Genomic DNA, 18032 nt, shown 5'->3' on the forward strand with positions numbered 1-18032 from the left:
AGTTCAGAGATAATACTGGATCAATAATCTACCAATACAGAACACTTCAGAGATAATACTGGATCAATAATCTACCAATACAGAACACTTCAGAGATAATACTGGATCAATAGACTACTGGGAAACTAGTATCATATCATGCTATTTTCACCTGGTGAATCACATAAGGAAACTTCAGTGTCACTACAGTCACCTACAGATGAAGTCTGAAGTTTACATACACTTAGGTTGGAGTCATTAAAACTCATTTAACAAACAATAGTTTTGGCAAGTTGGTTAGGACATCTACTTTGTGCATGACACAATTAATTTTTCCAACAAGAATTTACAGCCAGATTATTTCACTTATAATTCACTGTATCAGAATTCCAGTGGGTCAGAAGTTGACTGTGCTTTTAAACAGCTTGGAAATTTCCAGAAAATGATGTCATGGCTTTAGAAGCTTCTGATAGGCTAATTGACATAATTTGAGTCAATTGGAGGTGGACCTGTGGATGTATTTCAAGGCCTACCTTCAAACTCAGTGCCTCTTTGCTTGACATTATGGGAAAATCAAAAGATATCAGCCAAGACCTCAGAAAAAACATTGTAGACCTCCACAAATCTGGTTCATCCTTGGGAGCCATTTTTAAACACCTGAAGGTACCACGCTCATCTGTACAAACAATAAACACCATGGGACCACGCAGCCGTCATACCGCTCAGGAAGGAGACGCTTTCTGTCTCCTAGAGATGAACGTACTTTGGTGCGAAAAGTGCAAATCAATCCCAGAACAACAGCAAAGGATCTTGTGAAGATGCTGGAGGACCCAGGTACAAAAGTATCTATATCCACAGTAAAACGAGTCCTAAATCGACATAACCTGAAAGGCCGCTCAGCAAGGAAGAAGCCACTGCTCCAAAACCGGCATAAAAAAGCCAGACTACGATTTGCAACTGCACATGGGGACAAAGAATGTACTTTTTGGAAAAATGTCCTCTGGTCTGATTAAAACAAAAATAGAACTGTTTGGCCATAATGACCATCGTTATGTTTGGAGGAAAAAGGGGGAAGCTTGCAAGCCGAAGAACACCATCCCAACCGTGAAGCACAGGGGTAGCAGCATCACGTTGTGGGGGTGCTTTGCTGCAGAAGGGACTGGTGCAATTCACAAAATAGATGACATCACGAGGAAGGAAAATTATTTGGATATATTGAAGCTACATCTCAAGACATCAGTCAGGAAGTTAAAGCTTGGTCGCAAATGGGTCTTCCAAATGGACAATGACCCCAAGCATACTTCCAAAGTTATGGCAAAATGCTTAAGGACATCAAAGTCAAGGTTTTGGAGTGGCCATCACAAAGCCCTGACCTCAATCCTATAGAAAATGTGTGGGCAGAACTGAAAAAGGAGGCCTACAAACCTGACTCAGTTACACCAGCTCTGTCAGAAGAAATGGGCCGAAATTCATCCAACTTATTGTGGGAAGCTTGTGGAAGGCTACCCGAAAAGTTTGACCCAAATTAAACAATTTAAAGGCAATGCTACCAAATACGTATTGAGTGTATGTAAACTTCTGACCCACTGGGAATGTAATGAAGGAAATAAAAGATGAAATAATTCTCTCTACTATTATTCTGACATTTCACATTCTTAAAATAAAGTGTTGATCCTAACTGACCAAAAACAGGGAATTTTTACTAGGATTAAATGTCAGGAATTGTGAAAAACGGAGTTTAAATGTATTTGGCTAAGATGTATGTAAACTTCCGACTTCAACTGTATATATTGAGCAAACATCAGTAACATCACCTTACAGTGAGTAGACAGACACATAAGGAAACATCAGTAACTCACCAGCACTCTGCTCTTCTTGTTATTAGACAGGATGATGGCCAGGATTCCTACAACAACACCCTACAGTGACACATTACAGAGATAGTTATAGGGACACATTACAGAGATAGTTATAGGGACACATTACAGAGATAGTTATAGGGACACATTACAGAGATAGTTATAGGGACACATTACAGAGATAGTTACAGTGACACATTACAGAGATAGTTATAGGGACACATTACAGAGATAGTTATAGGGAGACATTACAGAGCTAGTTATAGGGACACATTACAGAGATAGTTATAGGGGCACATTACAGAGATGGTTATAGGGGCACATTACAGAGATAGTTATAGGGACACATTACAGAGATAGTTATAGGGGCACATTACAGAGATAGTTATAGGGACACATTACAGAGATAGTTATAGGGACACATTACAGAGATAGTTATTAGACAGGATGATGGACAGGATTCCTACAACAACACCCTACAGGGACACATTACAGCTGGATGAGACAACACACACAGAAAATCACCCAATGTAAGGTTATTGTGATGGAGAGACTGAGAACTAATCCTGGACTAGTGTCCAGTAGTACTATATTATATATCAGTCTCACCACTAGTCCTGTTGTGAGTGCCACTACGTTAGATATGGAGTACGCCACGGTGCGTGCTCGTGTGTTCAGGTTGATGTGTCGCAGCACAGCCCCGTGGACTAGCGCCCCCAGCAGGAAGTTGACGTGTCCTACAAGCACCATACTCAGGCCCATCTTCATCAGGGCCTTGGGCTTCTCCAGGCTGGCACAGCACACACCTATAGAGAGGGAGGGGGAGGCAGAGGAGAGAGAAAGAAAGAGAAAGAGAGATTGAGAGACAGAAAGAGAGAGAGACAAATAGAGACAGAGAGAGATAAACAGAGAGAGACAGAGAGAGAGAGAGAGGGAGAGCGCGAGAAAGAGAGAGCGCAAGAAAGAGAGAGTGCGAGAGAGAGAGCACGAGAGAGAGAGCACGAGAGAGAGAGAGAGAGAGAGAGAGACAGAGAAAGAGAGAGACAGAGAGAGAGAGAGCGAGAGAGAGAGCGCGAGAGAGAGAGCACGAGAGAGAGAGCACGAGAGAGAGAGAGAGAGAGAGAGAGACAGAGAAAGAGAGAGACAGAGAGAGAGAGAGCGAGAGAGAGAGCGCGAGAGAGAGAGCACGAGAGAGAGAGCACGAGAGAGAGAGAGAGAGAGAGAGAGACAGAGAAAGAGAGAGACAGAGAGAGAGAGAGCGAGAGAGAGAGCGCGAGAGAGAGAGCGCAAGAGAGAGAGCACGAGAGAGAGAGCACGAGAGAGAGAGCACGAGAGAGAGAGAGAGAGAGAGAGAGACAGAGAAAGAGAGAGACAGAGAGAGAGAGAGCGAGAGAGAGAGCGCGAGAGAGAGAGCGCAAGAGAGAGAGCACGAGAGAGAGAGCACGAGAGAGAGAGCACGAGAGACAGAGAGAGAGAGAGAGAGACAGAGAAAGAGAGAGACAGAGAGAGAGAGAGCGAGAGAGAGAGCGCAATAGAGAGAGAGACAGACAGACAGAAAGAGACAGAGAGAGAGCGCAAGAGAAAGAGCGCGATAGAGAGAGAGAGAGAGACAGAGGACATAGATACAGGAGAGAATGTAAACAGCATAAGGAGGAAGAGAGAGAAGGGAGAGACAGGATCATCAAGTCCATTTTCACGGTCCATTTAACTATTGATCTGCTCCACACAGTCCCAGGGTTAAAACCACACTGGAGATGTCACAGGCATTAATGATTACCTGCTGAACACACACACATCTCTAGGGTCTACTACTATCTCTGGTTCTATCCAAACAGAGCCCCTCTACAGAACATGATTTTGCATCAAGGAGCTACACATGTATGAGAAGCTGACCTGGGTTCAAACACTATTTGAAATCATTTTAAATATTTAAGATGGGCTTGATTGAGCTTGAGCCATTTGCAATGGACTAATAGAAAAGTCCCAAAAGTGCAAACTTAGCCGAAAAGGCCATTCCATTCTAACGCTTAAATTATTTGAAAGATGTCAAATATGATTTGAACCCAGTTCATGTATGATGTTGGGTAAACATTGTGGTATAACAGAGACATGCCATCTATAATCAGACAACATCTAGACAGTGTGGTATAACAGACATCAGACAACATGCAGACAGCGTGGTATAACAGAGACATGCCATCTATAATCAGACAACATCTAGACAGCGTGGTATAACAGACATCAGACAACATCTAGACAGCGTGGTATAACAGACATCAGACAACATCCAGACAGCGTGGTATAACAGAGACATGCCATCTATAATCAGACAACATCTAGACAGTGTGGTATAACAGAGACATGCCATCTATAATCAGACAACATCTAGACAGTGTGGTATAACAGACATCTATAATCAGACAACATGCTGACAGTGTGGTATAACAGACATCTATAATCAGACAACATGCAGACAGTGTGGTATAACAGACATCTATAATCAGACAACATGCTGACAGTGTGGTATAACAGACATCTATAATCAGACAACATGCAGACAGTGTGGTATAACAGACATCTATAATCAGACAACATGCAGACAGTGTGGTATAACAGACATCTATAATCAGACCACATCTAGACAGTGTGGTATAACAGACATCTATAATCAGACAACATGCAGACAGTGTGGTATAACAGACATCAGACAACATCCAGACAACATGCAGACAGTGTGGTATAACAGACATCTATAATCAGACCACATCTAGACAGTGTGGTATAACAGAGACATGCCCTCTATAATCAGACAACATCTAGACAGCGTGGTATAACAGACATCAGAAAACATCCAGACAGCGTGGTATAACAGACATCTATAATCAGACAACATGCTGACAGTGTGGTATAACAGACATCTATAATCAGACAACATGCAGACAGCGTGGTATAACAGACATCTATAATCAGACAACATCTAGACAGTGTGGTATAACAGACATCTATAATCAGACAACATCCAGACAGCGTGGTATAACAGACATCTATAATCAGACAACATGCAGACAGTGTGGTATAACAGACATCTATAATCAGACAACATCTAGACAGCATGGTATAACAGACATCTATAATCAGACAACATCTAGACAGTGTGGTATAACAGAGACATGCCATCTATAATCAGACAACATGCTGACAGCGTGGTATAACAGACATCTATAATCAGACAACATCTAGACAGCGTGGTATAACAGACATCTATAATCAGACAACCTGCAGACAGTGTGGTATAACAGACATCAGACAACATCCAGACAACATGGCATAACAGAGACATGCCATCTATAATCAGACAACATCTAGACAGTGTGGTATAACAGACATCAGACAACATCCAGACAGCGTGGTATAACAGAGACATGCCATCTATAATCAGACAACATCTAGACAGTGTGGTATAACAGACATCAGACAACATCCAGACAGCGTGGTATAACAGACATCAGACAACATCCAGACAGCGTGGTATAACAGAGACATGCCATCTATAATCAGACAACATCTAGACAGTGTGGTATAACAGACATCTATAATCAGACAACATCCAGACAGCGTGGTATAACAGACATCTATAATCAGACAACATCCAGACAACATGGTATAACAGAGACATGCCATCTATAATCAGACAACATCTAGACAGTGTGGTATAACAGACATCAGACAACATCCAGACAGCGTGGTATAACAGACATCAGACAACATCCAGACAGCGTGGTATAACAGAGACATGCCATCTATAATCAGACAACATCTAGACAGTGTGGTATAACAGACATCTATAATCAGACAACATCCAGACAGCGTGGTATAACAGACATCTATAATCAGACATGGTATAATGATATAATAATGATAGGCTCAACACTGTGAAACTGATGCATCAAAATGTAAGCCTAGTGACAGCTCAATGTTGTATTTAGGATATGTACTTTACTTTATTATATGCATTATTACAGGTACAGTGAGTCTTAGACATTTTCTACTCAGTTTTCACTGTCTATCATAAAAAAATAAAAAAACATTTCAGAAGTTGAATTGAAAATGAACCAACCCATTTCACCACTTTCTTTAACAGGGTACTTATTGAAGCAGAGATGTTTATACATTTAACCAGAGGCATCTCCATCACCTCTCTATACCATAGGGGTGTCCACCCCCTTCACACCACCACCACGTTGTTTCACAACATCCACATTCCCCTCATTCCTCCACATATGTTGGTACAGTCCACCAACCAAAGTTCTAATTGTAACATCTTGACCACCTGACCTGTCAGGTGGTGGATACATAGACTAGAACTGATGTACTGGTCTGGTCCTTACAGACTCCCTTCTGTCAGGTGATGGATACATAGACTAGAACTGATGTACTGGTCTGGTCCTTACAGACTCCCTTCTGTCAGATGATGGATACATAGACTAGAACTGATGTACTGGTCTGGTCCTTACAGACTCCCTTCTGTCAGGTGATGGATACATAGACTAGAACTGATGTACTGGTCTGGTCCTTACAGACTCCCTTCTGTCAGGTGATGGATACATAGACTAGAACTGATGTACTGGTCTGGTCCTTACAGACACCCTTCTGTCAGATGATGGATACATAGACTAAAACTGATGTACTGGTCTGGTCCTTACAGACACCCTTCTGTCAGATGATGGATACATAGACTAGAACTGATGTACTGGTCTGGTCCTTACAGACTCCCTTCTGTCAGATGATGGATACATAGACTAGAACTGATGTACTGGTCTGGTCCTTACAGACTCCCTTCTGTCAGTATGACATATTAGATGTTGGTCATAAAACATGTGTTGACTAAGGGAATTCTAAATCATCTAACATTCACAGTGTATTCTCTTTCAGTCTACTCTCAGTTTACAGTCTATTCTCTTTCAGTCTACTCTCAGTTTACAGTCTATTCTCTTTCAGTTTACAGTCTATTCTCTTTCAGTCTACTCTCAGTTTACAGTCTATTCTCTTTCAGTTTACAATCTATTCTCTTTCAGTCTACTCTCAGTTTACAGTCTATTCTCTTTCAGTCTACTCTCAGTTTACAATCTATTCTCTTTCAGTTTACAGTCTATTCTCTTTCAGTCTACTCTCAGTTTACAATCTATTCTCTTTCAGTCTACTCTCAGTTTACAATCTATTCTCTTTCAGTCTACTCTCAGTTTACAATCTATTCTCTTTCAGTCTACTCTCAGTTTACAATCTATTCTCTTTCAGTCTACTCTCAGTTTACAGTCTATTCTCTTTCAGTCTACTCTCAGTTTACAATCTATTCTCTTTCAGTCTACTCTCAGTTTACAATCTATTCTCTTTCAGTCTACTCTCAGTTTACAGTCTATTCTCTTTCAGTCTACTCTCAGTTTACAGTCTATTCTCTTTCAGTTTACAGTCTATTCTCTTTCAGTTTACTCTCAGTTTACAATCTATTCTCTTTCAGTCTACTCTCAGTTTACAGTCTATTCTCTTTCAGTTTACAGTCTATTCTCTTTCAGTTTACAGTCTATTCTCTTTCAGTTTACAGTCTATTCTCTTTCAGTTTACCACAATGTGTCAGAGAATGAAGTGTGGAGCAAAAAGGACACGTTTCCAATTCCACCACCAAGCTCAAGGTAGGTTTATAAAGATCAATCTAACAGTGACTTTTACCCTACTGTAGCCCATTCTTCAATCAAAACAGTTCCAACACAAACCTTGTTGTAAACAGGATGTCTCAGTGGCTGAACTGAAGAACTCACGGCATATCCTGTCTATCAGAATACTGTAGCACTCATGTCAATTGTCAAAGGTTAAACAGATTAGATACTAAAGTCCAATATTCACCTGTATTGGCCATTGTTGGTGATTTGTATCCCCCCCCGTTTTAAGTCATCATCTGTCCAGATGTTGTGTTATTTTGACAATCTAATAGATTTTATATGAGTATTTTATATGTGTTTTCTCTTTCCCTCCTCCTGGTGAACGTTCCCCGTCAGTCCGTCCCCCGACCCGACAAGTACATATATTAAAAAAATACACCAAAAAATAGGCGGATCCCCATGGAATTTAAACACACACACGTAACTTGTTGTGATTTTCTATTTTATTTTAAAACAACATGAATTCAATCATAATACATACAGAAACAAATTACACAAACTATAGTCAAAATGTAGTTTTCAAGTATTTCAAATAAAGTTATTCTCCCCCCCCCCAAAAAAATGTATTCAAAGGAAAGGATATGATGGTACGTTGTCGCCACTAGGTGGAGAGATAGACCAATCAAAAAACACAAACATAACACAGCCAGGCCTACATAACGTTTCAGATAGGGTTTATTTGTGTCCAAGCACCTGCCCCTTCGTCCTCCCCCTCGCCAAGTGCTCTTTTGGGTAGTATATATATATATATATATATATATATATATATATATATATATATATATATATATATATATATATATATATATATATATATATATATATATATAATATATATATATATATATATATATATATATATATATATATATATATATAGTTATATATATATATATATATATATATATATATATATAGTTATATATATATACATAGTTTTTCTACAATGTAGAAAATAGTAAAAATAAAGAAAAACCCTTGAATGAGTGGGTGTTCTAAAACGTTTGACCAGTAGCGTATATATATATATATATATATATATATATATATATATATATATATATACGCAACTGGTCAAACGTTTTATATATATACGCTACTGGTCAAACGTTTTAGAACACCTACTCATTCAAGGGTTTTTCTTTATTTTTACTATTTTCTACATTGTAGAAAAACAGTGAAAACATCAAAACTATGAAATAACACATATGGAATCATGTAATAACCAAAAAAGTATTAAACAAATCAAAATATATTTTATATTTGAGATTCTTCAAATAGCCACCATTTGCTTTGATGACAGCTTTGCACATTCTTGGCATTCTCTCAACCAGTTTCATGTGGTAGTCACCTGTAATGGATTGAGATTAAAAGGTGTGCCTTTTTAAAAGTTAATTTGTGGAATTTCTTTCCTTCTTAATGAGTTTGAGTTTTGTGTCGTGACAAGGTGTGTGTGTGTGTGTATGTGTGTGGGGGGGGGGGGGGGGGGGGGGGGTATAGAGAAGATTGCCATATTTGGTAAAAGACCAAGTCCATATTAGGGCAAGAACAGCTCAAATAAGCAAAGCGAAATGACAGTACATCATTGTCTTAAAGTAATTATTATTATTCGAGCTGTTCTTGCCCTAATATGGACTTGCGTCCCTCCAGTGAATTTCAAAATCCCGATGTGGCCCTCAAGCAAAAAGGTTTGCCCACCCCTGGTCTAGGCTATTGATGTATTCAAGATTATCACGTTTATATTCATCTTAGATTATGAGTTTGTTAGTGTCGATAATTTGTGCGGATTAAAAAAATATATTCTTCTATAAAGTCTCAAGTCATGTAAAATTACTTTTAATTGTATGAAATGGGGCTTAAAAAAGGCCACATTTTTCCCAGACCCTAGGTTACTAAAAAATGTTCCCCATGTGTTCTCCATATTTAAATGAAGGTTAAATAAATTTAAAATAAAAAAATACACGTGTGCAATTTCTGTAAGCACCTCTCGACTGATCTACGCCCACTTCGCAAATGTGATGATATGCAATACTTTCTTATAAAGGGGACTTTTGTTCATGTGTTCCGGTACCTCAGAACTCCCCAGGTTCTGCCCCTCTCACTCACTTTTGTTCATGTGTTCCGGTACCTCAGAACTCCCCAGGTTCTGCCCCTCTCACTCACTTTTGTTCATGTGTTCCGGTACCTCAGAACTCCCCAGGTTCTGCCCCTCTCACTCACTTTTGTTCATGTGTTCCGGTACCTCAGAACTCCCCAGGTTCTGCCCCTCTCACTCACTTTTGTTCATGTGTTCCGGTACCTCAGAACTCCCCAGGTTCTGCCCCTCTCACTCACTTTTGTTCATGTGTTCCGGTACCTCAGAACTCCCCAGGTTCTCACTCACTTTTGTTACGGCACCTTCCAATTTACAAATTAAGCTGTCATGATCGTCGTAAGAACATTCGGACCAAAGCGCAGCGTGATATGGGTTCCACATATTTATTGAAGTGAAACGCACAAAACAATTAAGAACAAACAAAATGTGATGACAATGAAGGGCTCACAGGCAACTACACACAAACAAGATCCCACAAAACACAGTGGGGAAATGGCTGCCTAAATATGATCCTCAATCAGAGACAACGATAACCAGCTGACTCTGATTGGGAACCACACCAAGCCAACTTAGAAATAAACAACCTAGATAGGAACAACCCCCCCCCCCCCCCCCCCCCCCCCTAGTCACACCCCGACCTAACCAACATAGAGAATAAAAAGGCTCTCTATGGTCAGGGCGTGACGTAAGCACTGAACACAAGTAGTCTAGTAGTCTAGATTCAAAAGTGACCAAAACATCAGCCAGGAAGCATAGGAAGTACACCGCCCTGCATTTCACTGTAAGAAAACTTGAAATTAATAAGGAAAATAAAAAACAAACAAAAAAAATGATGATAATAATAACTGAACAGAAAAAAGCAGGGGACCAGATCAGATGAGCAGGGTGTTGCGTTTCCTTGCTGAGACGTTACGTGCATCAACCAATGATTGGCTGCGACAACATCGACTGTGCAGTCGGGCACCAGATTAGCATAAAATGCGGTTAGCTGATATGTAAAATACCGACCGTGTGTTGTAAACTCTGGTATTCGTCAGCAACGTCTGAGCAGGGGAAACACGACCTGTCAAATCACTTTCAAGAACTCTTAACCTTCGTCAGTCTCTCACCCTCACAGAGGCGTGTCCGTAAGGGAGGGTGAGGAGGTGGTGGCCATAAAAAATTACATTTGACTAAAATAAATGTATTGATAAAACTCAGATTTTTGTTTGACAACATTTAGTCAATAAAGATTTGTCATCTAATAAAAGTTCAATTGTAAAAAGTTTCATGTCTGACTCAAAATATAGATGTACTTTTCTTCTCCATGGATGAGTTGGCCTCGTTGCACTCCTGGTACTCTGTTGTCGCCGCCAGCATCTGACACCCATTACAGTCCAGCTCAGAGCACCTAATGTTGGGGGAGGTATGGAGGCTTCCCCGATGACTGATCCTCAGCAACCGGATGGCTATCAGGTAAAAGATCTCACACACGTTGAGCACTATACACACAGCCGACGCTCCTACCATGAAGTAGGTAAAAACCCTCTTCTCTGTGGGCCGGCCGATGTAGCAATCCACCTGGTTAGGACAAGGCCAGAGGTCGCAAATGACGCGGCGCGGCAGGTCAAAGTTGTTGTAGATGAGATGCAGGAGGTAGAGGAACGCCACCTCGATGGCCGTCTTGAAGAAGAGGCTGAGGAGATATGTCCACCAGAGTCCTCCGTGCTTCTGTCCTGTGTTGTCGTAGAGACGGGCGTTTTCACCATGTGTGATGCGGTACTTGCGTTCGCGTTCCTCACGGTACGCCACGTGCATCACGACCATGAAGGTGGGACAGGTGACGAAGATGAGCTGGATTGCCCAGATCCTGGTGTGGGAGACAGGAAAGAAGTGGTCGTAACAGGCGTTGGCGCAGCCGGGTTGACGGGTGTTGCAGTCAAAGTCTTTCTGGTCCTCACTAAAGACGCGTTCTGCGGCCACGACAAAGACCATGACGCGAAACACGAAGACCACCGCGAGCCAGATACGTCCAAACGCGGTAGAGTATTTATTGACCCCGCTAAGCAGCGCCTCGAACGTCTTCCAGTCCATGGTGAGATCGGAGTGGGATCCCCTTCTTTCACCGTTGAACTTTGACCCTGCTGTGTGGACCAGCTTCTGTCTTTGGACTTGAAGCTGGAGGAAGAAGAGAAAGTGATTCATTAATAAGTGTATGAATAATGGTTGAACAACCAGGGTATGTATGAATTGAGCCAGTCCATCCTCCATTTCAGGGAAAGGGATCTACTTAAAATCAAGTTGCAGACCCCTTGACATCGCCTAACACTGGCATCGCCATCGTCTAACACTGGCATCGCCATCGTCTAACACTGGCATCGCCAACGCCTAACACTGGCATCGCCTAACACTGGCATCGCCATCGCCTAACACTGGCATCGCCATCGTCTAACACTGGCATCGCCATCGCCTAACACTGGCATCGCCATCGTCTAACACTGGCATCGTCATGGCCTAACACTGGCATCGCCATCGCCTAACACTGGCATCGCCATCGCCTAACACTGGCATCATCATGGCCTAACACTGGCATCGCCATCGCCTAACACTGGCATCGCCATCACCTAACACTGGCATCGCCAACGCCTAACACTGGCATCGCCATCGCCTAACACTGGCATCGCCAACGCCTAACACTGGCATCGCCATCGCCTAACACTGGCAGCGCCATCGCCTAACACTGGCAGCGCCATCGCCTAACACTGGCATCGCCATCGCCTAACACTGGCATTGCCAACGCCTAACACTGGCATCGCCAACGCCTAACACTGGCATCGCCATTGCCTAACACTGCCATCGCCATTGCCTAACACTGGCATCGTCAACGCCTAACACTGGCATCGCCATCGCCTAACACTGGCATCGCCATCGCCTAACACTGGCATCGCCATCGCCTAACACTGCCATCGCCATCGCCTAACACTGCCATCGCCATTGCCTAACACTGGCATCGCCATCGCCTAACACTGGCATCGCCAACGCCTAACACTGGCATCGCCATCGCCTAACACTGGCATCGCCAACGCCTAACACTGGCATCGCCATCGCCTAACACTGGCATCGCCATCACCTAACACTGGCATCGCCAACGCCTAACACTGGCATCGCCATCGCCTAACACTGGCATCGCCAACGCCTAACACTGGCATCGCCATCGCCTAACACTGGCAGCGCCATCGCCTAACACTGGCAGCGCCATCGCCTAACACTGGCATCGCCATCGCCTAACACTGGCATTGCCAACGCCTAACACTGGCATCGCCAACGCCTAACACTGGCATCGCCATTGCCTAACACTGCCATCGCCATTGCCTAACACTGGCATCGTCAACGCCTAACACTGGCATCGCCATCGCCTAACACTGGCATCGCCATCGCCTAACACTGCCATCGCCATCGCCTAACACTGCCATCGCCATTGCCTAACACTGGCATCGCCATCGCCTAACACTGGCATCGCCAACGCCTAACACTGGCATCGCCATCGCCTAACACTGGCATCGCCAACGCCTAACACTGGCATCGCCATCGCCTAACACTGGCATCGCCATCACCTAACACTGGCATCGCCAACGCCTAACACTGGCATCGCCATCGCCTAACACTGGCATCGCCAACGCCTAACACTGGCATCGCCATCGCCTAACACTGCCATCGCCATTGCCTAACACTGGCATCGTCAACGCATAACACTGGCATCGCCATCGCCTAACACTGGCATCGCCAACGCCTAACACTGGCATCGCCATCGCCTAACACTGCCATCGCCATCGCCTAACACTGCCATCGCCATTGCCTAACACTGGCATCGCCATCGCCTAACACTGGCATCGCCAACGCCTAACACTGGCATCGCCATCGCCTAACACTGCCATCGCCATCGCCTAACACTGCCATCGCCCGCCCTACTGGAAGGCTACAGAATGATAGGTAATAGAGCTACAAACAGGAAACATCTACCAGCTGAACAACATATAATAAAACTCTTCAATTTTACGGAGAAATACATTTCTTCAGGGTTTTAAAGTATTTTTCTTTTGAAAGATCTGTTCACAGCCTTTTATTTAGACTCTGATCAAACTTTTCATCCAAATCTCCCTGCGACTCTCTCTTCACCTTCTGAAGCTGTGTGCTTAAAGGCGTGGGGTTTCTTTGAAGAAAGGCGGCTTTAAATATTTGATCAAAACACTGTTTGCCTTCCATCAAGAGTCTAATGCTCACAAAATCTATTATTTTTTTTGTTATTGTGGGATTTCATAGGAGAACATGTTGAGCAAAGTAATGTCTTATGAAAACAGTGGAATCATGTTCAAATAACAGGTAGAGTATATGATAGATTACTTGTTGCTGAATAAACATCATTTTGAGGCAAAAGTATTTCGTATCACGAGTACAGATGGATCATTAGTCAAGTCGTACTTACAGTTGTTTCAGATCGCTAGGCTGATTGACGCTCAATCCATTTTAGATTGTCCGTCGCTCTGTTCAAAGCTTGACCGTCTCTCTGTTCAAAGCTTGTCCGTCTCTCTGTTCAAAGCTTGTCCGTCTCTCTGTTCAAAGCTTGTCCGTCTCTCTGTTCAAAGCTTGTCCGTCTCACTGTTCAACTTTGCCTCAGTCTGAATTGACTATTGAATGGCAGGGCAGAACAAAATGGCTGCACTACTGTAAGTCTGGACAGGATGATTTAGCCACACTCTGGAGGTGTGGTCAAGATTTGGAATCAGTGCTGTTTTTTTGTTTGTTTTCTCCCTCCACTGGCCAGTTAGTGATGCAATACCCTTGTTAAAATCAACATTGGAGTTGTCATGGTGACTAAGTGTTCCCACCAGGTGACTCTGGTATCGGTAAACATACCAGGTCCACACAGATGAGTATGGTTTGGTACCACTCCATGTCTGCCTAGTCACCCTCATTTATCCGGCACTGCCACAGATTCCCGAGATAAACGCTGACCCTTTATTTGCCTGGAGAGCTGGACCTATGGTACAGAGGTATCGGGATGTAGACCTAGAGCACTCCAGTCTCACTGATACGGTGACTACTAGTGTTTGTAGTATTTGTTGTTGATTCATATTTCTAGATACTCAAACGCTGAACATTTGGTGTTCGTGCCCATTCAGCAAATGTACATGTATATTTGATTCATTTAACAGACACTCTTTATCTCGACTAGACAGTTCATTTAGCTATAGAACGTGTCACCTCTCACCACCACATCACACAGCTGTACAGCTAGTCCCACTGCCGAGGCTGATGGGACTTTTAGTCATGCCGGATGTGACTGTGATCAGATAATTTAGGAGGGGTCATTTTAATGTAGATAGACTGTACTATCACCCCTGCTTACTGACCACTCCCAACCTATTACTGCCAACCTGTAGAATTAACTACTATTTCATTCATTTCATTATCAAGGTGTGTCATTTTGTGGTTCTCTTTCATTGCAGAAAAACCCCCACTTTGATCTCATCAGGTGTTTGCAAGCTGCATGCTACATGGAATTAACTTTGTTACATAAAGGTGCATGTGAATGTTTTAAGAGTGACTCTTGAACAAACTTAATTCAAAATGTATACATCACATATGATCATTTATCTGTGAGATTGTTGGGGTAGCCTAGTGGTTAGAGCGTTGGGTCAGTAACCCGAAAGGTTGCTATATCGAATCCCCGAGCTGACAAGGTAAAAATCTGTTGTTGGGCGGAACTGTTCCTAGGCCGTCATTGTAAATAAGAATTTGTTCTTAACTGACTTGCCTGGTTAAATAAAGGTAAAATATGTGATCGATTTAATACTACTCAATTCAATACCTTCTAGTGGAACACTGCTGCATCTCCTGTTGTGCTAGCATGCTGTATGTACTGTAAAATGGCCGAGAAATGGTTGCTGGAATGAATAAGAAGAGGCTTTGGATCCGATCTGATTTACTATCAGTTCTGTGTTCAATGGACTTTACTTTTTAAGTTGAAAATCATCATGATATTTTAGTTGAAATTTAAAAGAAACATTTTATATTTATAGAAAATACAACAACAAAAATATAATAGATCATAATAAAATATGGTTTTTATTTCAAATGACAAGCAGACTACAATCATCAGGCTTGAAATTATATTACATATATCAATAACTGAACAAGACTAGAAATAAATGTACATTTCATGAAATGAAAACGTTTAACAAAAAAAACAGATGGCATGTCATTCTCTATTTAATCATGACTAAACATGTACACAATAGTTTCCCATTTTGGCAGTGACTTTGTAAACAACATTTTGGAGTATCAGACCCATATACTCACACTGAACAGTATATGTGGCCCTTGCCTTGACACAGACACGACAGGATGTTGTAGTCTTTCCGTAGGCGTTTCTTCAAAGACCTGTACTATCTACTAACTACTACTAGACTTACTAAAACACAACGGATCAACTAATCATCAATGCCTTGATGAAACTAATCAGGTATTAATACTGGGCTTGAACGGAAAGCCTGTACAAGTTATTGGCATCTCCAGGACCAGAATTAAATCAAGAGACAGTCACACTGTAACCCGGAGCAGGGCCCTCTCTCTTACCCACTCCGCCATCCCCGTCAGCCATATTCATCTTCTTCAGTTCAGACTGCTTGAATACAGAGGTATCTTTCTCTGTCAGGGGTATGGTAGCTGGCATGGTAAACTGGGGACTCTCCCTGATGGCACGGGGTCCTCCACCGCCAATACACTCCCTGCACTTCTTCCCCAGCAGGTAGAGGATCTCACACAGGGTCAAGAGTATACACACCAAACTTATCACCACCATGAAGACCGTGAACACTCGCTTCTCTGTTGGCCTGGGGAGCAGACAATAAAAGATGAGCTTCGTGAAATAGTACAGGTTGTTCAAAAATAACAAAGCATTGTAATCACATACTGGTTTAGCTCACGCCGTTCCACACCTCAACAGGTGCAGCATTTGTGATACTTAGCACTCAAGAGATTCTCCTGATGGTCTCACATGGTCAGCAGAACCGCAGGGCCATGGCAATGATCAGTGCAAAGTGTGCTCTGTTTGTAATAATAGTAATAATAATAGCAATACCTGGCAATAAAGCAGTCCACCTCATTGGGACAGGGGTCCTCTGAGCACTTCACCACCAGCGGGAAGAAGTACGCCTCGTAGATGTAAAACAGCAGAAAGATGAACACGCCGTCCACCGCCATCTTGAACAGCAGACTGAAGAGGTAGGTCCACCACAGGCCGCCGCGCTTCTTCCCCGTATTGTCATACAGACGGGTGCATCCCTCGCCGTGCTTCAGACAGTGTTTCCGCTCTCGCTCATCTCTGTACGCGACATGGAGGACAACCAGGAGCGAGGGACAGGTGACGAAGATGAGTTGGAGTGCCCAGAGCCGGCTGTGGGAGACAGGGAAGAAGTGGTCGTAACAGACGTTGTGGCAGCCAGGTTGGCGGGTGTTGCAGTCGAAGTCTTTCTGCTCGTCACCCCACACTTTCTCCGCAGCCACGACGAAGACCATTAGTCTGAAGATGAAGACGACGGAGAGCCAGATACGACCGAACACCGTGGAGTACTTATTGACCCCGCTAAGCAGGCCCTGCAAAAACGCCCAGTTCATAGTGGAGATACAAGTTGTAGAAGAAGTAGTAGTAGAAGTTCAGTTCAGCCTCCAACAGGCCCCTCTTGTCTCAACCGCCTCTCCTTCCCAGTGGGATTCTAAAATAAATACTCAACTGCACTCTGGAAAGGTGGGTCTTTAATAAGACTTACTCAGCTTGGTTGGCACAAGAGGGGAGGATGTACTGCATGCCCATACTGAGTGCACTAGCTAGGTAAACATAGCTGCCAAACCCTCAGCTCAGTGTTTGAGTAGATTAGGGAGTGGCTGACAACTTATTATTCAACTTTTACCATAGAGAGAAGGAGACTGATTCAAACCACAAAAAGGAGAGAGAGAGAGAGAGAGAGAGAGAGAGAGAGAGAGAGAGAGAGAGAGAGAGAGAGAGAGAGAGAGAGAGAGAGAGAGAGAGAGAGAGAGAGAGAGAGAGAGAGAGAGAGAGAGAGAGAGAGGAGAGAGAGAGAGAGAGAGAGAGGAGAGAGAGAGAGAGAGAGAGAGAGAGAGAGAGAGAGAGAGAGAGAGAGAGAGAGAGAGAGAGAGAGAGAGAGAGAGAGAGGGAAACAGCATGAGCCCCACTCTCTTCAACATTTGTATCAATGAATTGGCACTAGAACAGTATGCAGCACAAGGACTCACTCTAGCGGGCTCGGAAATCAAATGTCTACTGTTTGGAGATGATCTGGTGCTTCTATCCCCAGCCACGGAGGGTCTACAGCAGAACCTAGATCT

General features: G+C 43.1%; 3 protein-coding genes across 3 annotated transcripts in view; all 3 read right to left on the reverse strand.

Moving 5' to 3' along the window:
• The window catches only part of LOC129830677 (uncharacterized), a gene marked incomplete in the record, with an annotated part of 14786 nt that extends 6964 nt beyond the window's left edge, over positions 1–7822 (reverse strand). Inside the window, 3 exon segments of the mRNA XM_055893280.1 lie at positions 1839–1898; positions 2448–2644; positions 7737–7822. Coding sequence (XP_055749255.1) covers positions 1839–1898; positions 2448–2644; positions 7737–7749 — 270 coding nt within the window.
• A 2437-nt stretch (positions 7823–10259) lies between these two features.
• LOC129830679 (gap junction beta-3 protein-like) lies at positions 10260–14379 on the reverse strand. Its single transcript, XM_055893282.1, has 2 exons — positions 14110–14379; positions 10260–11804 (listed from the first exon to the last, which is right to left on the reverse strand). The coding sequence occupies exon 2, from the start codon at positions 11718–11720 to the stop codon at positions 10926–10928; it is 795 nt and encodes a 264-aa protein (XP_055749257.1). The 5' UTR covers positions 11721–11804; positions 14110–14379; the 3' UTR covers positions 10260–10925.
• Positions 14380–15755: 1376 nt separating this feature from the next.
• On the reverse strand, positions 15756–17572 carry LOC129830680 (gap junction beta-4 protein-like). The gene is made up of 2 exons (XM_055893283.1): positions 16768–17572; positions 15756–16519 (listed from the first exon to the last, which is right to left on the reverse strand). Exons 1-2 carry the CDS (start codon positions 17301–17303, stop codon positions 16216–16218), a joined length of 840 nt encoding a protein of 279 aa, XP_055749258.1. The 5' UTR covers positions 17304–17572; the 3' UTR covers positions 15756–16215.
• Positions 17573–18032: the final 460 nt, after the last annotated feature.

Source organism: Salvelinus fontinalis, chromosome 32 (genome assembly GCF_029448725.1).
Source record: "Salvelinus fontinalis isolate EN_2023a chromosome 32, ASM2944872v1, whole genome shotgun sequence".
NCBI lineage: Eukaryota > Metazoa > Chordata > Actinopteri > Salmoniformes > Salmonidae > Salvelinus > Salvelinus fontinalis.

Bases quoted from the DNA above. Each gene is read 5' to 3' on its own strand.
- LOC129830679 (XM_055893282.1), bottom strand. From the start codon at position 11,720: ATGGACTGGAAGACGTTCGAGGCGCTGCTTAGCGGGGTCAATAAATAC.
- LOC129830680 (XM_055893283.1), bottom strand. From the start codon at position 17,303: ATGAACTGGGCGTTTTTGCAGGGCCTGCTTAGCGGGGTCAATAAGTAC. The intron at 16,520-16,767 runs GTATTGCTATTA...TCTGCTCCCCAG, and splicing joins GTGGACTGCTTTATTGCCAG to GCCAACAGAGAAGCGAGTGT.